Raw genomic sequence first — 24,243 nt, 5'->3', positions numbered from 1 at the left:
CCCTTACCCAGGTACTAAGCTGCTTCCTTCAGCTCCATTGCCCACTATCAAACTCACCTCTTTCTACCTTTACAGGACTCAGATGCTCATCAGGCAGTCACCTGATCCCTTCCCAGCTGGATCTGATAATCACTACCAGGTCCAAACACCTATTCTTAAAGAGGTTCTGCTTCAGAACAGGGCTGTCTGATTCCAGGCCCCATGGCCTTTAAAGGGGTAGACCACACTGTTACAGAGACCTGGAAGAATTGCTTTTGCTTTTTACCATAGAAGTAGCAGGAGTGTCAAGTCTTGTCTTCTCCCTAGAGAAACCGCCAGCAAAAACAGGGATTTCACAGAGCTTTACTGAAGGGGAAAGAGTGTTGAATCTTTACCAAAGAGAGCTTTTCTCCCAAGTGTCTCTCAGGAGTTTGAGTTCACTGTATTTTGACCAAAAAAAAAAAAGCAAAGTGCCTGATTCTCAGCTGTACTGAAGCCCCTTTAAGTTGTTCCATTGGCAAAAAGGAGCTAAAAATGACCCCTGATGAATGTCCCCTCCATAAGGGGGTTTTCAGCTGGTGGAGAGCTGCTGGAACAACACTGTCAGCCTCCTCTTCCTGCTCCCAACATACGGATGAGGGGGTGGGGTCAGGAAGGAAGTGGGAGCAAAACACACTGCATTCCAGCTACCCTCCCTTGGTAGATGACCCCTAAGAATCCAATGCAGCCAGAAGATAATTTAGAGCAGCCTTAAGGCAGGCGCATCTGACAGGTGGCATAAAGCAGCAGAGAAACAGTGCTTTACAAATTTTTTAGAAAGCATTTATCTTTATTTATCTTTTTACTGCAACGGAGTAAAGGGGAACTATTTGGTGGTGGTGTTACATTTCTAAGGTAGTAGAGTTAATCAATCAATCAATCAAAATAGTAGAATAAAGTAGTAATAATAAGATCATCCCAACCGGCAGGCACATAGAAATAGCTGAAGCAGTGGGAGAGGGAAGGGGAGGGAATAATTCAACTATAGGTTCTAGCTCCTGTCGTTGTTTTTAATTAAGTCTGAAAAGGCAAGACAATTGCAGCTTTCTCCATTTATTTGATAACTGCAGAAACATTGCTTGGAAAATGTATGCACAAGTAATATGACAAATGTGCTAAGAAATCCACTTAATTTCACTTGACAGTCACAGTTTCAAAACAAGTAAACATATTAGCAAACGGCAGACGGCCAAACTCTGGGATCTCTTCCACAGTTGTAAATCTGGAATAACTCTGCTTTATGCAAATTTTAACTGAGAACATAACTGATCAATGCTCAGGACCAGCATCTTCAGCTGGTGTAATTCACTTGACTTCTTCCAAGGCCTTGTCTTCACATAGAAGTTTTGCCAAAGAAAGCTATATTAGTTCAATTAAATTGATGCAGCTATTTGGGTTGAATGTGTTCACACTGCTCCTTGTGCACCAGGGCATGCTCGTGTCTACACAGGGCCACACTGCATTGATGTAAGCTGGTATAGTGTGTAGGTATCTCAGAGTCCTTCCCAATGCCTCCAGGCTCATTGCATTGTGGGCAACCTTCACTGCATATTGTAGGATCCCTGTTAGCATCCGAGGGAATTGTGGGAATAAGGTTCAGACACCCATCAGACCTTCCTAGACCACACCTTGTCCCTGCACCATTTGTGAACTGGCTGAGGCCTTGAAGAATGCAACATTCATTATTATAACAGGACTGTATATATTACTGTGCATCTGATGCTCCACTCCCCTGCATGCATAGTTATTTATAGCTGTGCAGCGTTGAGGTGGAATGCATCCAGATCAGAATGGCATCATTTTACACCCCCTTTGCACTTTGATTTGGGAGCATTTTACACCACTTTGTCCAGGTGTAAATGACTAAACACATGTAATGCCAGGAGAATCAGGACTTATGTTGTTGCAGTTTTAAGGGCTAAATTCCATTCCGAGTTTCACTGGTGTAAATCTGGGATAACCATCACTTCAGCTTTATATGGGTGTAAGTAAGCACGAAACCCAGACTTTAAGCCCTGTTCTGGTCTCACTTACAGTCCGCATGTCCCGGAATTCAACATTAGAGCTCATCTGCACGTTTTTTCCCCCCCGTGGAAAATTCTGATGAAAACAAAAAAAGTCTGTTTTCTCGGAAATTTCATTTTTCCCTCTGAAAACTCAAAGATTTTCCCTGAAAACAAGAACTGTGGCACCACCTGCAGTTTGCTCCGCTATGTGCCAGGATCATCAGCTGCACTACATCTCTCATAATTAGGCTCCGAATTTTTTTTTTACCGGTAAATCTCAGTAAATGTCACTTTCACCATACACATACAAACCAACACAAAATATTTCCATCGGTAATAATAGAAGTGTACAGATAGGCAAGGTAAGAAAAATGCCGCTTGAGAACTTATTAGAGTTTGATTTTAGCATATCTACTTCGTATATTTTGACATGTGCTGTTGACAATTTGTGTTTTAACAGGTCTAAAGCTTTAACATTTTGAATCTCAACATCTACTATTGTTAAATGTGTGACCCCCCCACCCATTTCTTGCAACTGTGAAAGTTTAAATTGATAAAAATAATTTTTAAAACTGCTTTAAAATAAACATCAATGTTATCCAACAACATTGTAATAAAAATCAAATTATTGAAGTGAATTCGTCATGCTCCATGATCTCCCCTCTTGGTGAGGAGAAGCTGTACATCATGGAGTTCCTGGTTATGGTGCAATATGGGAGATAAAGTGCAGAAAGGGGATATGAGGAGCAAACTGCAACACCTCTGAGGTGCCACAACTCCCATTTTCAGCGGAAATATTTCAACAAAAATTTTAATTTTTTTTTGGTGAAAAATTTAAATTGGTCAAGAAGCCAATTTTTCATCAAAAAACAGCTTTGATGGGAATTTTTTTGACCAGTCCTAGTTTATATAGTGCAAACAAAGAGTGATGCATTGCACCTTTTTCAATAAAAATGATACCCATCAGTTTTCTCCTTTGTAAAACTTTGTATGGGTATGCTGGGAGATGTGGAAGGTGTAATACACAAAGGAAATGCAGAATATCTGTCCGTGGTGGAGAAGAGAAGAGAGTGGAGAAAGATGCCTGAATGAGTAAGGTGTACAAAGCCTATGCTCTGGATTTTTTAAAAGTCTTGGTGAAGCTGAGTGCACGTTACCCTGGTAAATTAAGCCTAACACAACTTTAAGTTGCCCGACTGCCCCTTTTTATGTTGTCCCACAGCTCATAGACTTTGGTAGAATTACTGGCGGGCCAGATTTTCACAAGGATAAACTGCTGTTGAAGCATTCTCTAATGTACTAGGCAATAAAAATGCTTTCCTTCCCCAGCTCTTTCCACTTGTTTTTTTCCCTTGAAGAGACTCTTACTATACAGCTTTGCTTGACTTCCCCATGTCCCTCTTACTGTGTTCTGGCAGTCATGCAGTGGAGGTCTTTTCTGAGAGCTTTTTTTCAAAGCTCCTAACCTGTGGACTGACCAGTGATAAATAACCCCAGTTAATGTAACCATATCACCTTCCACCTGAGACTCTCAAAGCATTTTTACAAACATTATTGAGTTACACCTAATGGAAGAATTATCCTCATTTTACAGATGGGGAAACTGAGGCACGGATAGGTGACTTGACTTGCTCAGGGTCCCATAGGAAGGCTGTGGTGGACCAGAAAAAAAAATCCCAGCTCTTCTGAGTTCACAGTAACATATAACAATAAACAAATGGTAATACAATAAGTAATAATGCTCACAATCAAAGAAGACAAGCAACAGATGAAAGATGGGAGGAAAAAACACAATATTAATATAATGAATTAATATTAATGGTCCCCCTCCAGGTAAGCCATTATTAGTTGGCTAACTCCTTAGGTGTCATGGGAGACTTGACCATGAGAAAGCATCTGAATGTCTGAGCTATTAAACTCATATTATACTTGAACTGAGTCAAAGGCCATTAACCTAGTACTGAACTTCTTGTTATCAGCATTGAGTTCCTCCAGCTTTTCCAGCTGATAAGTCACTTTGTACCTTCTGTTTCAATTTCTCCCCTTGGCAACAGGGAATTGAAACCCTTGTTATGACATTGAAAAAGTCTCGGGCCAACTGCTGTAAATCAGTATAGCTGAGAACTTGTCCCCAGATGTAATTTCAAACAAGTCCACAGAAAAACACACATTGCAACATAATGATACTTGGCATTTACATAGCAATTTTCAGATACGGATCTTAGTGGATGTTTTACAAACAACAAATTAACTATTCTCACACTGTGGTCCAATATGTTTTATTGAATCGATTTTAGTCTTACTTTTTGGTCAAAGAATGGAATATCATAAATGACTCCTTACTAATTTCACTGGAGGTGCCATGGATGAAACCCACAGTTAGTAATGGACTAATCCTATACCCATATAGCAAAACCAATGTAATTTTCATTTGCATTATTGGTGGGCTTTTTGCCTTTTGAGTTACAGTCCAGTAATTGTGTGGACAGGTGCCAAACTTGGGAGTGTATGAAAGCCACAAATATTAAAAATGAAGGCACTAGAAAGAAGCATTTCACAGTAAGAAAAGTCAGTAAGTCTGAGGAAGCTTGTATATTTCCTCTCTTCCATTGCTTTGGAAACTGCAACACATTAATACAAAACAGTGTCACACTGATGCTTTCCCCTTGTTTTTAGGAGTTTGTATTACACCACCACTGCCTGCTGGAACTTGGCTTCGGAACTTCTTGGTGATTCCCATTTTTCTGCTCTGAGTTTGGTCTCCAAGACTAGATAGCAATGCCCCAGATTCATCAGGCTGAGTCGCTAATTGCTGGATATGCTTTTTTTCCAGAATGAATTCCTAGTATAAAGAGAGAGAGGTGCAGTGGAATGGCTGAGAGACAGGGAAATATTATTCCAGTTTTATAGATGGGGAAACTGAGGCACAGAGCCATTAAGTGACTTGCCTAAAGTCACACAGTGAGTCACTAGGAGAGCTAGGAACTGAACTCAGATCTCCCGAGTCCCAGTTCCAAGTTTTAACTGCTATGCAGTGAGCCCTCTCCCACTGTGTATATAACTAACCTCTACATATGTTGCTAGCACATGCACTACTGCGTTTGCTAGAAGGCTCCAAAACACTCATCCTTGAATGAGCCAGACATCAGAGTCGCTTAATTTTTAGCTGCCTATACAATCTGTATCCCCTTAGCAGCAGGCACCCTGCTATCCTGAGCAGCTTTCCTATTAATGCTACAGCAATGTTTGTTACTTACTTGGATCATGTCCAGTTTTGACAACCATTCCATTTCCTGCAAGGGGCCATAATACTGCGTGTGGCACTGCTCAGCCAGGTTGGCGATAGCTAACAACAAGCTGCCTAGCTCTTGACTCTGCAAAGGCATAAAAGACGTTGGTGAATTTTGCCCCACAGAACACTTTGCGCACAAGTGTGCCTGGGACTGCCAACCTCCATGATGAGGAAACGTCTCTCAAGGCTACTACACAGGAGTTTGGCTGGGTAACAATTCTGCTGTGAGATCTAGCTTCTCCTCAATGTGCGACCCAACTGCGCTGCTGCCTATATCTCTCCCCGCATTTCCTCCTACATCCTGCTCTTGGCCCCTCCATTCTACCCAAGCTTCTCTCTTTCCTCCTCACTTTGTGCCCTTCTCAGCCTCAGCAACTGCTAATAATGACACTGGCCCTTCATCCTACACCTGCGAAACCCCCTCCTAACTGCTTTCCCCCCCTCCCAGATGTCTTCTCCCCCATGGGGCTAGTCAGATTGGGGTACCTCCAGATTGCCAGGCTTGCAGAGTTTAGCAATTTTCCACAAGCCCCTGTTGCCTCCTGCCTGGGCTCTCTGTCATGCCCCAGCCCATGGCATGGCTCCCACTTGCTGTTGTGGCTGCCTCACTTGGTGAGAACGTGCTGTGCTAAGTGGCAGCTGTGGGTGGGGAGAGGCACAGAAGTAGGGCATTGCAGGAGAGTGAAACCTAGGAAGATGAAGGGATGAGTGGGGAAAAGGGGAAACCAGAGGGAGCTCTGGGAGGGGGTAGTGAGGGAGACGGGAAAAAAGATCAAGAGGGAGAGGGGGAAAAACTGGGTAGTAACTCATGGAGTGGGAGGAAGACAGTGTGTCTATAGGGTTGGACTGGAAAAGTCTCTCTAGGTGTCAGCTGGGGGCTAGGTTGGGAGAAAACTTGTCTGTATGGAGAAAGGATTGTGCCTAAGGGCCTTGACTGAAATCCCCAGTTTAGACAATCAGTGACTAGCCCTCTTCACAAGTACAAACTCCTAGAGTAGACAAGAAAAGCCACTTGAAGTTCAAACTCACTGCTTGAAACTGGGCTAGACTGCACTGGCCACAAGTCATGGCCTACAGCCTCTTTACTGGCAACAGTAGGGGTTTGCAGTGGTGCAGCTATACCAGTGGCTAGTCACTTATAGCTGTAACAGAGGCAAATCTTCAGTGTAAACAAGGCTTGAATCCATCCGTGGAAACCACTGAAGATGTAGTGTTTGGAGAAAGTTGCTGCAGATTTTATGGTAGCTTCTGGCTTTAACATTGTCCTTTTGGAAAGAACTGAAGTTTAACAACGTAGGGCCAGACCCAGAGCTCCTTACACAACGTTCCCGCTGACTTCAGTGAGGACTAGCCCTGACTTGGAAGTTTAGCCAACAGCAAACAACAAACTAGATGAAAGTAAATAATAAGTTGGAGAGCAAACCAAGAAGAGTGATGATCTTAGAACAATGGGCAAGTTAATGAATTCTGGGCCTGATCCTGCTGCCAGCTCCCCCACTTCCCTCTAAGGAAGGAGGATCAGGCCCTGAATGTTTGTGATCTCACTCGTGTGCCAGTCTTTTCAGTTAGGGTATGTGTCTCCTCTGTTTTATCCATAGCTTGTGTTCTGCTAGAAGGAACAGAAGGGGCACTTTTGAACTTACCTGATATCTGAAGTGACCTTTCTCTTGATTAATACTGACTTCCAGCTGCTTGTTTTTCTCCTGTATTCTGTTGCATTTCATCTGAAGCTCAGAAAGTTCCCTAATCAGCATCTAGGCAAGGTAAACAAGAATGCCCACTGGGGATGTGCTTTGCACTGCAGAAGGAGTCTAGCCCTAGTGTCACTCATTCTCCTAGAGCCTTTCAACTTGAAGGATCCCAAAGCACTTTACAGATTAACAAACTATGTCACTAACAGTGAGTTACACTCAAAGGCAAGTCTTTCCCTGGCCACATGGCTGCACTGGGGGAAGCACAGGCTGGACCTGTTCAACGAGTGTAGTATAGGCTACCAGCATGCCCTGCAGCCTGCCATGACTCTGAAAAAAATTGGGCTATTCTGCTCTCAATTACAGTAATATAAGTCCAAAGCAACTCCAATAAAGCTTGTCCACATGGGAAGTTATTCTGGAACAACGTAGGGTGCAAATTTAAAGAGCAATAGCAATTCTGAAGTATTTCAACACTCTTATTCCTGCAGGCAAGTGTCCACAACAGGGAGCAACTCCACAATAGCTATTCTGGGTCAACTTCCTTATTTAGACAAGCCCTCACTCTGGATTTACACTGATATAACTGAGCACAGAATTTGGCCCCTAATGCCAGGTTCCTGGCCTTTGACAGAACAATGCCTCCAGGTGCAACTCAAATGCTACTGTGATAGCCACCATCTTGGCCAACACACAGGGGAATAAACAAGGGCCCCAAAGAGCTGGAACCATAAGTCTTCCCCTTCCCTTGTAGGAGCCTGGATCTAGCCCTCTGTTTTTATTAACAGAAAAGGTTAAGGATTATTCACTGTATTAAAAATAAAACACCCGGAGAAATTCTTCTCTATCAGGAATCTCCTTCAGTGGCCACAGTTTATAAGCACAGGTCTACATTGTACTAGAAGACCCATGCTGTGGACCATTACTACATAGTCTGCCCTTGGGCCTGCCTGACCCAATAGCCATGGGACATTCTGATGAGGGATGGAGTGCAGAATGTGCCATAGAGATTGACACCACTCATCCGAGAGTAGAAATTTGCCCAGGGTGATCAAGTGATGAGAATGTACATAGTGTTTGTGATCAGCAATATTCCAGAAATCATTGTCCCTTTCAGCAGTTACATATGGTTGCCATTTTTGGTTGGACATATTCCTGGAGGTTTCACCACATGACATAATCTTTAATTAATCTTTAATTCTGGAGACTCCAGGACAAACCTGGAGGGCTGGGGGATGGACCCCAGCTAAGGGTTCAGTGGAAGTCGCTGGTGCTCAGTATCTCACAGAATCAGACCCTGGCTTAACTCTCTTGAACTAACTACTATCTAATATACCATAAATAACATGCTTGATAACATTACAAGTTTTGTGGTATCATGTTCCCGTTGCAAGGTTTCAAGGTCACGCTGGCTTTTCTCAAAGTCATCTGACAGAGTGATCAAGTTCTTTATCAAGGTCTGGTTTGTAGCTGACAGCGTCTCATGCCGTCTGATAGCTCCAATGACAGAATCTGTACCATACTCCAGATAGTCTGTAGTGAGACACAGGGGAAACACAGCACAAAGGGAAAACAGACTTAACTTACCAGGTATTAGAGACACTTTATTTTCCTCACTTTTCAAGTTATGTACCGGATCCTTTAAGCAATTGAGGGTATGTCTACACTGCAATAAAACACCCAGAGCTGGCCCATGTCAGCTGACTTGGGCTCATGGGGCTCAGGCTGGAGCCAGGGTTCTGGACCCTCCCTCTTCACCGGATTCCAGAGCCTGGGCTACAGCCCAGGCCCAAACAGCTACACTGCAATTTTATAGCCCAAGCCCAAGCCCAAGTCAGCTGACATGAGTCAGCCGTGGGTGTTTTATTGCAATGTAGACATACCCTGAGTGGCTCAGGGGAGATACTGTGTATTTGCAACTCCCACACCTTCCAGGAGGGGCCAATTGCACAATTGGGCCCTGTCCATGATAAATAAAGCTTTTCCATGAAAACTGACTCAATATTGCCAACTGCAAACATTCAAACCTGATGAGATGATTTAAAATGAGATTTTTTAAAAAATATTAAATTTGGAGTTATTTTTAGTTGCCTTCCAGTTTTTGGAGCCTTCAAGGTTCATGTTTTCAATCTTTTCTCCACAACCACAAGAGCCAGAAGCGGATATTTTTAAAATGAAAGCTGAGAGTCTTATGACTTATGAGAGTCAGCTGACTTCAGGAACTGGGATTTTAAGACCAGCAAGTATTGCGAGACTCATGATAAAGTTGCAAGAGTTGGAAACACTGTAATGGATATCTGAGAAGAAAAAAAAGACTTCTTGTCCTGACAGCATGTAGGCATGTAAGAAAATCAGATGGCTTGAGTGACTTAATTCCATAAAAATGTACCAAGTTTTTGAGCAATTGACACTGTTTTTATTAATGACCTTAGCACGAAAAGTTAGACTGTGCTAATGAAATGTGCTGATGATACAAAGTTGGGAGGCATCATCACTATAGAGGAGGATTGGAATATTTAAAAGGGAACTCTGGATGACCTTGAAGGCTGGAGTGACAGAAATGGGATGAAATTCAATAGTACAAAGTACAAGGTCATGCATTAGGAGGGTTTTATCGTAAGAATTTCTGCTACAAGCTGGGGGTTCATCAGTTGGAAGTGACAGGAAGAGGAGAGAGACCTGGGTAGGTGGGTTGATCACAGGATGACTACAAGCCAGCAATGTGATGCAGCTGTGAAAAAGTCAAATGCAATCCTAGGATGTATTACGTATTGCCAGTAGAGATAGAGAAGTATTAATGCCATTATACCAGGTACTGGTGAGACCTCATCTGGAATACTGTGTACACAGTACAGCTCGTCACCGGGGTGAAAGTAATTTACAGGACTTACCGGTACTGCCAGAGTCCTGAGGCGGCGTGGCCTCAACCGGAAGAGGCAGGGCCTCTCAAGATTTAAAGGCCCTGGGGCACTGGGTGTGGCTGGGAGCCCCAGGGCCTTTAAATCAACCTGGGGCTCAGGGGAAAATTAAAGGGCCCGCGGCTCCAGCTGCTGCGGAGCTCTGGGCCCTTTAAATCCCAGCCCCAGCCCAGCAGCCGGGCTCAGGTGTGGATTTAAAGGGCCCGGAGCTCCCGCCGCGGCGGGGAGCCCAGAGCCCTTTAAATCCCTGCCGCGGAAGCCGGAGCGGTCCGGCACGGTGTACTGGCTCTTGCCGGTATGCCATACCGTACCATACCGGCTTACTTTCACCTCTGCTTGTCACCCATATTCAAGAAAGATGAATTCAAACTGGAACAGATGCAGAGAAGAGCTACTAGGATGACCAGGAGAATGGAGGGCCTGTCTTATGAAAGGAGACTGGAAGAGCTTGGCTTGTTTAGTCTCCCAAAGAGAAGGCTGAAAGGGGATATGAGTGCTCTCAATAAATATATCGAGGTGTAGAGGAATAAATACCAGATAGTGTTAAGAGCTATTTAAGCTAAAGAACAATGTTGGCACAAGAATAAATGGGTATAAAATGGCCATGAACCAATTAAGGCTGGAATTAGAAGAAAGTTTCTAATTATCAGAAAGGTAAAGTTCTAGAACAACATCCCAATAGGAGTTGTGGGGAGAAATAACTGGATTAGTTTTAAGAGAGAGCTGGACAAATTTATGAGTATGATTGGATGACAGGGCTGCTTGTGATAAGGGGCAGGGTTCAGCAGCCCCAGTGATCAATTGCAATTTATGTCTTATGTTCCTAAAACCTTATGCTTCAGGGTGTCAGTTGGCCAACTGCAGGGGTCAGGAAGGGATTTCCACTCCCTCCCCCAATGGATTCTGGGAGTTGGGGTTATCTCCTTCCTCTGAAGCATCATGGATGGCCATGACTGGAGAGGGGACACTGGGTGGGGTGGGCCAGGGCTCTGAGGGGGCACCGAGCATTCGCTCTCTCAGGTGCTTGGTTGACTGGCTCTTGCTCATGTGTTCAGAGTCTATGATCACCATAGTGGGGTCAGGAAAGAATTTCCCCTCAAGTCAAACTGGCAGTGACCTTGGGGGTTTTCGCCTTCCTTTGCAGCATGTGGGTGCAGGTCACTTGCCGGGATTATCTGGGTCCATGTCACTTAATCAATTCCCTGCCATTGCAGGGGCCTTCGGCATTGGTGCATTAGTCGCTCCTATTCTCTGCCTGTGGCACACAACAGTCTGATCTTCTGTAGGCTGTAATACTTTAGTCTCATTTCAGTTGTTGGGTTTAGTGTGTGGGTGCTGCGTGGTGTTGGTGCCCTGTGATATACAGGAGGTCAGACTAGATGAGCTGGTGGTTCAAATTCTATGATTATGTCTCTACGACAATATAATGCAGTCCATTTTAAGAGATGTACTGAAATGTAGCTGTACCTCTCCACCACTGGATGGCACTGGTTCTATTACAGGGACATTTCACTTGTGGGAAGCTTGGTCAGAGGCTATAAGAGTTTTTCACAGGACAGAATATTGATATCATATAACAGCAAGAGAATCTAAGTGCAGAATCAGAAGAACCAGGTTCTCCAGCAATAGGATGGGACAAGAATTAAGATTTTGTACCAAAAAGTAAAATATGGCATAGAAGAGTCTGCTTAAAAGAATCTACTCTTAGTCATGAATTCTGAGTTAAGCAGGTAATCGCATCACGCAAACGTGACCGTGTTGTGAAGGGAAGCTGGTAAATTTCCATGGCTCAGGTTCTGAATGTTGCTAAGAGATGAATAATCTATAGATTTAACACCTGACTAGATGTTAAATGGCTGTCAGAAGAGATATCTATGATAATCTGATTACCTTTTAGTGCACAATTATCACTTCAGCCTTGAGTCTGGGCTAGAGAACCAAGACCTGACATATTCGAAAGAACTCAGATGGATGTTTTGATGCATTTAAGCACATTCTTATTCTATGAGGAATGTGCAAGTAACAAGGCAGAATCTGAGATTTGGAAAAATTAATTGAGTAGCTGATCCTTTATCTGATATGCAAATAACAAGCTGCACTGTATTTACTTATGATAGGAATAAACTGAAAGATAAACCACATATTTTAAAACTAGAAGAGCTTATATCTAATATCACTCCTGTAAGCTAAAACAGGGTTTCTCAACTTTTCAGGTTGGTGACCCCCAAGTCAAAAGCGAAAATGTTCATGACCCCATTACATTTAGTACAAGAGTAACAAGGTATCAGTGATAAACTCTATAGGCTTATCATTGTTATTTGTGCTTTGAGATGCTGCCAGAGAATGCTTGCCCTTGGAGGGTAAGAGTGTGCGAGGAGTGGAGGAGAAAGAGTTCCTTTACTTTATATTGTAATAAAATATTTAATGCTTCCCTCTACTTCACCCACCCCCTGATTACCTTTCATGACCTTGTGACCTCTGGGTTGCAACTCACAGGTTGAGAAACACTGAGTGAGAAGTTAGTCTGGAGCATCTTCTAGTGACTCCAATTGTTTAATAAATAGGGAAGGAGAAATGGTCTGGGCCAAGGATGCCTAAAAGATCCCCAGAAGCTTTGGCAGGAGTCATCTGTGGATCATCACTCTACTGCTGGGCACAATGGATCTGCCCACTGCAAGGATAAAACTTAGCTTTCGTGGGGGGCTGGTCCATGACTGTGGAACAAACTCCCACGGGAGCTAAGAACTGCCTGAAACCTCATCCCTTTCTATTCCAAGGATAAGCTGCATGTCGGACTTTTCTTTCCATAGTAAATATGCAGAGCAGAGCAGAAATAAAGTACCGATGACTAGGCTATGTGGCCCGGTGACAGGAGCAAAATGAGTCAGTGAAAGTTACTACTATTACACTTAAGGAGACTGCAGATGCAGTGTAAGAGCACTTACTGTCAGGCAACTGGTCAATGACTTTCAGTAGGAAATCCTTATACACTTTTTGCTTGGCTACCTTCTTCTGCAGCTTCTGTTGTCTGTAAAAATGCAGCAAGAAATATTTAAATTTTAATAAAAACCAATGAGAACACAAGGAGCTAATTACATGAATCCCCTGTGTCAATTATGGCTTCTTGTCACACTTGCACTACTCATGGGAAAGGATTTCCCTTATAGTAATGTGAATAATGGTGTAAGTATGTTGCATATAAATGACATAGCATCCTTCATCAGATCCAAAAGTGCCCAATCAGTTCAGCCTCCCAACACCGCGCAGAAGTTAGTGTTGTTAGAATAGCATTACTGTACCATTATAGTCATAGTGTATTTTCATAAATGAGTAAATTGAAGCAATGAGAGGTTAAGTGACTTGCCCATGATTATCTAGCTAGTCTGTGACAAAGCCAAGAACCCAACACTCTTGGGACCTTGTACCAATAAAGTCAATGGGAATTTTGTCAATAACCAATGAGATTAGGACTCTAGTGGCCTGCTTGAGCCACGGGACCATCCCATCTATCCTGGGGAGGAGTGACTGAAAAAGATTTGGGGGTCGTGGAGAGTAATCAGCTGAACATGAGCTCCCAGCACGATGTGGTGGCCAAAACAGCTGTGATCCTGGGGTGCATATAGAAGGGAATCTCGTGTAGGGGTAGGAGGGTTATTTTACTTCTGGTTTTGGCAATTGTACGACCACTGATAGAACCCTGTATCCAGTTCTGATGGCCACAATTCAAGAAGGATGTTGATAAATTGGAGAGGGTTCAGAGAAGAGCCAGAAGAATGATTAAAGGATTAGAAGACATGTCTTATGGTGATTGAGCTCTTAGGTATATCTACACAGCAGCTAGACATCTGCAGCTGGCCCATGCCAGCTGACTCGGCTCGCGGGGCTTAGGCTGCGGGGCTATTTCACTACTGTGTAGAAGTCTGGGCTCAGGCTGGAGCCCAGGCTCTAGGACTTTGCGAGGTGGGAGCATCCCAGAGCTCGGGCTACAGCCCAAGCCCAGAAGTCTACACAGCAAAGAAGAAGGCCAAGCCCTGTGAGCCCGGGTCAGCTGGCATCGGGCAGCTGCAGGTTTTTCTTTGCTATGTAGACATACCCTTTGTGTTTATCTATTTAGCTTAACAAAGAAAAGGTTAAGGGTTGACTTGATTACAGTCTATAAGTACCTACATAAAGAACAAATATTTAACAGTGGGCTCTTCAGACAAGCAGAGAAAGTTATTACACGATCCAATGGCCGGAAGCTGAAGCTAGACAAATTCAGACTGGAAATAAGGTATGAATTTATAATGATGAGAGTGTAGTTAGCCATTGGAACAATTTATCAAAAGTCGTGGTGGATTCTCCATCATTGACAATTTTTAAATCAAGATTGGATGTTTTAGATATGCTTTAGGAATTAGTTTGGGGAAGTTTTCGGGCCTATGCTATACAGGAGGATCAGAATGGTCTCTTCTGGTCTCGGAATATATGATGCTAGGACTGGATGACGGGATGGATCACTCAATAATTGCCCTGTTCTGTTAATTCCCTCTGAAGCATCTGGCATTGGCCACTATCAGAAGACAGGATACTGGGTAGATGGACCTTTGGTCTGACTCAGTATGGCCGTTCTTATGTTCTTTTGAGTCTAACCATGACAAACGTTTTTCCCCCATAGCCACAAGAGCTTTTATCTTCTGATTGTAAAAAGCAAAAAAAGAACAGTCATGTTAAGGCCCAGGACCAGGAGATTTGGATTCTATTCCTGCCTCTCACACAGACTTCCTGTGCAAACCCCTTTGTCTCTCTAATCTCCTGTTTGCCCATCTGTAAAATGAAACGTGTGCTCTGTGGACAGCTGGACCTAAATTCACCATCAAGGTGCTGGATTGTTCAGGGATTTAGTATAGTAATTCTGTACCAGCTCCATTAAAAGTGGAGGGTTTGGATTAATTAAATAGGTGTTATTTATTTTAGATTAAATTCCATGTTTTTAATATTATCGCCCTGTTCTCAGTTTCTGATGGAAGACTTAAGAGCTTCAGAACCTGTACAAGTTATTCAGTGAATTTAGCCCTTTGTTCTTAAGCTCACTGGGGCAGGGATTGTCGTTTTGTTCTGTGTTTGTGTAGTGACTCGCACAATGGGGCCTTGATCTAAGACTGGGGCTCCTAGGTGCTACCACAGTATAAATAATAAATAGCAATGTTTGCAAGCTGTCCACAAATGGAGCATGACTTTTACAGTCTTTTGTTCATAGTTGTCTCACTAATATTTTTTGCAAACAAATTCCAGCCTGAGTGTGTGTAACTAAGTGGCTGCAACAAACGTTCTATCTTCATCTTTCAATACGCAAGCTGTGTCGCACAGTATTGTTTCTGTTCCCTGATTGGATGACCCTTATCAACTACTACTTCTGATATCACTCAAAAGCAAATCAAAGAGATGTGAATTTGCAAAATGTTCACAAATAATTGTCTTGACTAGTCCCCCCTTTTTAACTAAAGTGCCTACAGAGTAGAATGTAGCAAAAGCAGCATACAGTAAATGGTAAGAGTACATGGGAGAGAGGAAAGTTTGACCAAAGGCCCCATGGACAATTCAGGTCTTATGAAACATACTGTTTGATTTTGATTGTTGAATGTCTCTTTGATTGTTGTTATTAAGCAGAGATGGGACCAACCTACAGAGTTACTAGGAAGAGACAGCTAACAGCTATGGGAGATTCAATTATTAGAAATATAAATTGCTAGGTTTGTGATGACTGGGAGAACCACATGGTGAATTGCCTGCCGGGTGTGATGGTTGTGGAGCTCTCGAAACATCTAGATAGACTTATGTGCAGTGCTGGGGAGGAGCCAGTGGTCATTGTACATGTAGGTACCAATGACACAGGGAAAAGTAGAAGGCAGAAAACTAAATATTGACAAATTTTGTAAGTGCTTATATACAAATGCTACAAGTCTAAATATTAAGATGGGTGAACTTGAGTGCCCGGTATTAAATGAGGATATTGATATATTAGACATCACAGAAAGGTGATGGAATGATGATAAACAATGGGACACAGTAATACCAGGGTACAAAATATATAGGAATGACAGAGTAGGTCGCACTGGTGGGGCAGTGGCCCGATATGTGAAAGCACAGAGTCAAATATGGTAAAAATCTTAAATGAATCAAACTGTACCATAAAATCTCTGGATAGAAATTCCATATTGAATAAATAACAGTAAGAATACACTGCCAACCACCAGACCAGGATGGTGATGGTGATTGTGAAATGATCAGGGAGATCAGACAGGCTATAATAACAGAAAACCCAGTAATGCTGTGGGATTTCAAATATCTCCATGTTGACTGGGACCATGTCACCTCAGAACGGGATACAGAGATAAAATTTCTAGACACCATTAACGACTGCTTCTTAGAGCAGGAGATCCTGAGACTCATAAGGAGAGAAATAATTCTTGATTTAGTCCTAAGTGGAGCCCAGGATCTGGTCCAAGAGATGAATATAGCTGAACTTCTCAATAATAGCTACCATAATGTAATTACATCTAACATCCTTGTGATGTGGGGTGGGAGGGGGGAGATACCAAAGAAATCCACCAGTGTAGCATTTAACTTCTAAAAGGGGAACTATGCAAAAATAAGGATGCTAGTTAAACAGAAATTAAAAGGAACAGTTACAAGAGTGAAATGTCTGAAAACTGCATGGAAACTATTTAAAAACACCATAATAAAGGCTCAAACTAAATGTGTACCTAAATTAAACAAAAACAAAACAGCAAGAGGACCAAAAAAATGCCATTATGGCTAAACAGATAAAAGAGGCAGAGACAAAAAGACATCCTTTAAAACTGGAAGCCAATCCTACTGAGGAAAATAGAAAGGAGCATAAACTCTGGCAAGTCAAGTGTGAAAGTATAATTAGGCAGGCCAAAAAAAATAATTTGAAGAGCAACTAGCAAAATAAAAAAAATGCTGTGAGATTTTGTGTAAATTACATCAGAAGCAAGAAGCCTGCCAAACAATTAGTGGGACCACTGGAGGATGATTGAGGGGCTAAAAGAGCACTCAAGAAAGGCAAGGCCATTGTGGAGAAGCTAAATCTTTGCATCCTTCAGAGGATATGGTGAAGACTCTCACACGAAAGCCATTCTTTTTAGGTGACAAACCTAAGGAACTGTCCCAAATTGAGGTATTAATAGAGGAGTTTTGGGAACAAATTGAAAAATCAAACAGTAATACATCACCAGGATCAGATGGTATTCACCCAAGAGTTCTGAAGGAACTCAAATATGAAATTGCAGAACTACTAACTGCGGTATGTAACCTATCGCTGAAATCAGCCTCTGTACCAGATGACTGTAGGATACCTAATGTAATGCCGATTTTTTAAAAGGCTCCAGAGATGATCCTGGCAATTACGGGATGGTGAGCCTAACTTCAGCACCTGGAAAATTGGTTGAAACTATAGTAAAGAACAGAATTATCAGGCACACAGATGAACACAGTATGTTGGGGAAGAGTCAACACAGCTTTTGTAAAAGGAAATGATGCCTCACCAATCTATTAGAATTCTTTGAAGGTGTCAACAAGCATGTGGACAAGGGTGATCCAGTGGATATAGTGTATTGTACTTTCAGAAAGCCTTTGACAAGGTCCCTCAAGTAAGGAGTCATAGATCAGTAACTGGTTAAAAGATAGGAAACAAAGGGTAGGAATAAATGGTCAGTTTTAACAGGGAAGAGAGGTAAATAGTGGTGTCCCCCAGGGATTTATACTGGGAACAGAGCTATTCATTTATGAATATGTTGATCTGAAAAAGGGGTAAACATGAGAAGCAGGGATCTTAGAAATCCGCTTGCCATGGAAAAAACAAGGAACAACATTTTTATAGAGCATCTTTAGTTTTTACATTTTGTGAAAAAATAAAAATATATACAGTGGAACCCTGATTATCTGATCTAATTGGAACTGTGGCCAGATCGGATAATCAAAAATGCGGATAGTCAGGAGAATGGGCCAAGCCCAGGGTGGCGGTCTTGGGCTGTCAGCCCAAAAATTGTAAATATAGCAATAAAATTTTGTGTTCAACTGATACCTGTATATATTATGGCTAGGGAAACTAAAGTTCAGTGTTTCATTTAACTGTGGAAAAACACAGATTTTCTTTTTTTTTTTGGTCAGAGATTTTTTTTTTTTTAATCACGGAAAGCTAGGATCCCTGGTGAGAAGTCAAAGATTGCAGATGATACAAAAGTTACTCAAGACAGTTAAATCCAAAGCTGACTGTGAAGAGTTACAAAGAGATCTCACAAAACTGGGTGACTTGACAACAAAATGGCAGATGAAATTCAGTGTTGATAAATGCCAAGCAATGCACATTGGAAAACATAATCCCAGCTATGCATACAAAATGATGGAGTCTAAGTTAGCTGTTACCACTCAAGAAAGAGACCTTTGAGCACTGCGGATAGTTCTTTGAAAACATCTTCTCAATGTACAGTGGCAGTCTAAAAAGCTAACTGAATGTTAGGAACCATTAAGAAAGGGATAGAAAATAAAACAGAAAATATCAAAATGCCACTATATAAAGCCATTATACACCCACACCTTGAATAGTATGTGCAGTTCTGGTCAGCCCATCTCAAAAAGATCTATTAGAATTGGAAAAAATATAGGGAAGGGGAAAAATTATTAGAGGTATGGATTAGCTTTCACATGAGGAGAGATTAAAAAGCCTGAGACTGTTCATCTTAGAAAGAAACTAAGGGGGGGAGGGGATTTTATAGAAGGTCTACAAAATCATGAATGTTGCGGAGAAATTGAATAAGGAAATGTTATTTACCCCTTCACATAGCATAAAACCCGGGGGTCGCCTAATGAAATGAATAGGCACCAGGTTTAAAACAAACAAAAGGAAGTACTTCTTCACAAAACACACAGTCAACCTGGGGCTGTTACCAGGGGAGGTTGTGAGAGCCAAAAGTATAATTGGGTAAAAAAAGAATTAGATAAATTCATAGAGGCTAGGTCCACCAATGGCTAGCCAAGATGGTCAGGAATGCAACCCCATACTCTGGGTGTCCCAAAATCTGACTGTCAGAAGCTGGGACTGGAAGACAGGGCATGGATCACTCGATAATTACCCTGTTCTCTTCGTTCCCTCTGAAGCATCTGGCAATGGCATCAGAAGACAGAATTCTGGGCTAGATGAACAATTGGTCTGACCCAGTAGGACTATTCTTACGTTCTTAAAGTTCTGGACTTTCTGATTTAAGCTTTCACAAAATGTGTACATGTTCAAATCTGGGGGTTTAGCTCTGTTCTGAAGGTTTTACCACTCCATGGAATGTAAGTTATCTACCTGAGAAATCTGAGAAACTGAGTTGATCCTGCTAGTATTTGAACTTTCAGGGTCTAGATTACTACAATGCAAACCTGAAGTTTAGGTTTCTAAGCCACAAACACAGGTTAGAAAGACATATGCAAAATGATATAGTAAAACTCTTTAAGTGGGTGGTGGAAAGTGAACTCTTTGGATAACCCTAGATGGGTCTGTTGCATACCTGACTTTGAGTTTTTCAAGTTCTGCTACCAATTTATCTATCTCCCTCTGTTTTATTTCATTCATTTTTACTTCTGCTTTGTATTTCTGGAGTGCACGCCTCCTCTTCACATCACTTTCTTTAAGAAACTTGTCAAATTTAAGAGCTTGATTCCTGCTCTGGCAAAAAAAAGAAAAAGAAAAAAAGATGACATATTTAATAAACCAGGGCAACACTCCATTCAGGGAAGGGACTTTGGGTAAAATCAATGAAATGTGTGCGTGTTCTGCTTGCTGATCCTTGTTAAACTAAAGTTTTACAAATCTACAAGACCAAGGTTTGTTTCCATTTATATTCCTGTAGGATGACGGATCAGGTCCCCACTAGGTACCTGACACCAACATTTGAGTCACTGCTGAATTTAGCCCTACATGTTTTACTGCATAAGCAGAGGGGAGCAGTGTCAGTCTACAGAGGCCTTCAGGATCAACCCAATGCTGATGGAGCAATCTGAAAGTCATTCTTATCACTGTGAGTGTGATCAGACAGAGAGCGAAGGAGAGCACATTGCTCTCACTTGGGAAAAAGCATACCAGGCTGCAGCTCTTGCCTGCTCCAACATGACTCTGCCAAGCACTCAAATGCACCATTGACTGCACCAGGCCCAGAAGCAAGTGTGCAGATATGCAAACCACCAGAGCAGAGTCCTGGGAATGTGAAAAGACCAAGACTAACTCCTCAGGGACCCTGAGTGCTCTCTTCTCATAACACAGATGGGAAATGATGCTTACATCCTGCTGCTTTTTGGCAAATTGTGCTCTCCGCTGAGCCACAGCTTCCATCCGCTCTTTAAATTCCTGCCTCTTAGCAATCAGCTCTGCCGTGACACGATCAACTTCAACCTCTTTCTTCAGAACCAAGGTTTTTTGCAAAGAGTTTGCATCAGTCTCAAGAATCTTGCTGGGGGCCTACAAGTGGAATTGGGTTTTCAAATCAATAGAGGCACATAAATTCCTGTGAAGTTCCCATAGGTCTTGCATATAAACAAATTCAGTGCATCATTACTTTTTGTCTTTAAGTATTAAACAAAATAATAATTTTTATCCCCTTGCCCTCAAGGTACAGATTAAAATAAGAAAACAAGGATTCAAACAACAACATGAATGCTGCAGTTTTAGGGCCAAGTCCTGATCCTATTAAGGCAAATGACAGAGCTTTCCTTGACTGCACTGAGAGCAGACAGTGGCCCAGAGCTCCCAACCTGCCAAATGTGACCACAACGTGAGAAAAGAATTTATACAGAGGGACATAAGCTATATATCAGTGCAGGGGCTTAATATCAGCTGGGCTGTATTTATTTCCTCACAGGCAACATTTTCTACAATCCAGTCTTGATGGCGATGCAATGCACACAGGACCTGATTCTCCACTGGCGTAACTCAAGAATAACTCCATTTTGGTTAATGAAATTCGACTGGGGTAAATGAGAGAAGACTCAGAATTTACCATGTTGGATAAGATGCTTCAGAAGATGGTGTTAAGGCGTTAAGATGTGACAGGACATCCCAAGTACAAAGAAGTGATTAGCAGGTGTCACTAAATCCTCAGGAGGTTTGTCATTGTCTTTTTTCTTAACATAGTCCTGAAGTCCTTAATAAAAGTCTGCTCTACTTTCTACTGAGGTCCACAGCAAGGTTCCCATTCAGGTCAGTGGGAGTCTTCCTAACTAAAAAAACAGGAGTACTTGTGGCACCTTAGAGACTAACAAATTTATTAGAGCAAAGCTTTCGTGGACTACAGCCCACTTCTTCGGATGCATACCATCCTAACTAAAGATGTCAGGATTGGGCCCATGGTAGTTGGAAGCTTGAAGCTGAAATTTATTTCCTTATCAGAATATATTTTTCCGGCTTGGTGCCCACACTGGTTTGTTAATGCTCTTTGTTAATTGGCCTCTCGTATTTGTGTGTGTATGAAAAAGAGCACTGAGGTGTTTTTGCAAAAGAAATCCCCCATATAAAGAATGACATGGCTTGGCCAGGGTTGAGAGGCCCACATTTGAACAGAGCTCTTGTATGAGCTGTCTGCAGCATCCTTTCAAGGAACTTTCTGCAACTATGTCATCACATTACCTCAGCAACTGATACGTGGCGCTGAGGTAATTTTACTGAGGAAAAGGGTTCCACGGTCTCACCTACAGAGCTGTCCTTAGGATTTATGGGGCCCTATGCAGTATTATTAAACTGGTGCCCCTACGCTGGCATATTTGGCTTTGTGAATACTGCTGCCCCTATACTGGTGCACCTATACCAGTGCAACTGGTACCCCTGAGCCGGCACAGTCGGCTCTGTGAATATGGCCCCTGCCTTCTGCCTAGTAAGGAGGCTGCAGCATGCGCTGGATGTGCAGGAGCCGATCTGCTCTTACCTGCTGTTCCGGTCATAGATGTGGACTCCGTGGGTGCGTGCTCTGGGGCTGGAGCACCCATGGAGAACTGGCACCAAGCTCCTCCCCTCAACCCTCCTCCCCCCACGCCTCTCGCACACCAGCGGCCCGGCGCTTACCAACTCCTCCCCCTCCCTCCCAGTGCTTCCGGAGTGCCGCAAACAGCTGATTTGCAGCGTTCAAGCTCCGGGAGGGAAGGGGAGGAGTGCGGACGGGGTACGTTCAGGGAAGGATGCGGGGAATAGATGGGATGGGTATGGAGCAGGGGCAGGAAGAGGTGGGGCGGGAGCTTGGAAGAAGGGGTGGAGTGGGGACGGGGCCTGGAGCAGATGGGGGTGGTCCAGCATCCCCGGGCAAGATGAGAAGTCATCGCCTATGGTCCCGGTGGTGCCCCAAATTTTCAGGTGCCCTACGCAGCTATCCAGCCACCAAACTCAGATCCTACACCAATGAGGCCATACAATTTCCATATAGACAGACACAGGTGATCTGAGTCTTGATGACACATACACAGCACCCTGTTGAAGGGGAAGCTCTTGAACTATGTTCCCTGTGACACACAGACACAAAAGGAGGAGGCAAAAAACCCCACATCTAACCTCGCTGATGATGGGGATATGAGTAACGTCTTTATCCTCTTCTTCCCTGGGAAAACAAATGAGAGTCACCTTTACATGGAGAGAATTAAGGACACCTTTTTGACAGGCCAGATCAGAGTGATAGAGTTTAAGGCCAGAAGGGACCACACTAGATTGTCAAGTCTGATCTCCTGTATATCACAGGCCACCAACACCACTCAGTACCCACACACTAAACCCAAAGAAAATGAGTCCAAAGTAAACAAGACCCACAAGAGACCAGACTATTGTGTGCCACAGGCTGAGAATAGGAGGAATTGATGCACCAATGCCCAATCCCCTGCCATGGCAGGGAACTGATTAAGTGAGATGGACCCAGGTGTAGCTGGCAAGTGACCTGCACCCACACGCTGTAGAGGAAGGCGAAAACCTCCCAAGGTTACTGCCAATCTGACATGGGGGAAAATTCCTTCCCGACCTCACACATGGTGATCAGTTAGACTCTGAGCACATGAGCAAGAACCAGCCAGCCAAGCACCTGAGAGAGAGAATGCTCAGTGCCCTCTCAGAGCCCTGGCCCACCTCACCAGAGTACCATCTCTAGTCATGGCCATCCCTGTATTAACTGGGAGTGAGTCCCAGGGCTGTTGAGCCCTGCCCCTTCCCCCGCCCCCCAATCACAAGCAACTCCCTCATACAATTATACTCAAATTTGTCCAGCTCTCTCTTAAAGAGAATTAAGTTATTTGCCCCCATAATTCCTAGTGGGAGACTGTTCCAGAACCACCCCACTCAGATGTTTAGAAACCTTCTTCTAATTTCCAGCCTGAACTTTTTCATGGCAAGTTTATATCCACTTGTTCTTGTGAGAGTATTATCCATTAGCCTAAATAGCACTTCATACTCCCTGGTATTTACCCCCGATGTAATTATACAGAGCACTCATAAGCCCCCTCAGCCTTCTTTTTGCTACACTAAACAAGCCAAGCTCTTCCAGCCTCTTCTCATAAGATAGGCCCTCCATTCCCCTAATCAGCACCTGCTCCACTTTAAATTCATCTTTCTTGAACATGGATGACAAGAACTGTACACAGTATTCCGGAGGAGGTTCTATAAACGCCTTGTACAATGGCATTAATACTTCTCTATCTCTACTGGAAATGCCTTCCCTAATACATCCTAGGAGCGCATTTGCCTTTTTCACAGTTGCCTCACATTGATGGCTAGTCATTCTATAATCGACCCCCACACCCAGGTCTCTCTTTTTTTGTTTCCAACTGATGAGCTCTTAGCTTGTAGCAGAAATTCTTATTATTAGACCCTAAGTGCATGACCTTGCACTTTGTACTATTGACTTTCATCCCATTTCTGTTACTACAGTCTTCAAGGTCATTCAGATCTTCCTGTATAATATTCCGATCCTCCTCTGTATTGACGATGCCTCTCAACTTTGTATGATCAGAGATTTCATTAGCACACTTCTACTTTTTGTGCCAAGGTCATTAATAAAACTTAAATCCACATGTTCAAATCCCAATAGGGTAGACTCACTTCATCTTTCTATGGCCAATAAGTTGAGTTCAGTGCTCTTTATAGTGTGAGACTCTGAAAGAGACCTCTTGTGTGCACATTAAAGGTTTCCTGGCACTTCTCTTAAGACTAGAAGTTTGCCCTGGTGTCCTTAGTTAAACACTGTATAAAAGATTAATTTAGTGCTCTCTCAACATCGTAAGACATACAGAAGTATTCTCAAATGTTC

The 24,243-nt window shown here is 43.0% G+C and overlaps 1 protein-coding gene across 9 annotated transcripts in view; it reads right to left on the bottom strand.

The window, feature by feature from the left end:
* Positions 1 to 1,055: 1,055 nt before the first annotated feature.
* Positions 1,056 to 24,243, bottom strand: part of CCDC197 (coiled-coil domain containing 197) — a 45,111-nt gene continuing 21,923 nt past the window's right edge. For 6 of the 9 annotated variants that reach the window (XM_005307485.5, XM_005307481.5, XM_005307483.5 and 3 more), the window contains 8 exons: positions 22,506 to 22,551; positions 20,253 to 20,429; positions 19,483 to 19,640; positions 12,871 to 12,953; positions 8,371 to 8,540; positions 6,960 to 7,070; positions 5,282 to 5,398; positions 4,288 to 4,866 (listed from right to left, as the gene is read on the bottom strand). In XM_005307485.5, coding sequence (XP_005307542.2) covers positions 4,672 to 4,866; positions 5,282 to 5,398; positions 6,960 to 7,070; positions 8,371 to 8,540; positions 12,871 to 12,953; positions 19,483 to 19,640; positions 20,253 to 20,429; positions 22,506 to 22,551 — 1,057 coding nt within the window. In that variant the 3' untranslated portion in view covers positions 4,288 to 4,671. Of the gene's footprint in view, positions 4,867 to 5,281; positions 5,399 to 6,959; positions 7,071 to 8,370; positions 8,541 to 12,870; positions 12,954 to 19,482; positions 19,641 to 20,252; positions 20,430 to 22,505; positions 22,552 to 24,243 lie in introns of all 9 variants that reach the window. The other 3 variants (XM_065593530.1, XM_065593532.1, XM_042858662.2) reach the window with 2 other exon arrangements.

Source organism: Chrysemys picta, chromosome 4 (assembly GCF_011386835.1).
Source record: "Chrysemys picta bellii isolate R12L10 chromosome 4, ASM1138683v2, whole genome shotgun sequence".
Classification (NCBI taxonomy): Eukaryota; Metazoa; Chordata; order Testudines; family Emydidae; genus Chrysemys; species Chrysemys picta.
The sequence above is the reverse complement of the archived record's forward strand: the minus strand, read 5'-3'. Positions and strand labels throughout refer to the sequence as shown.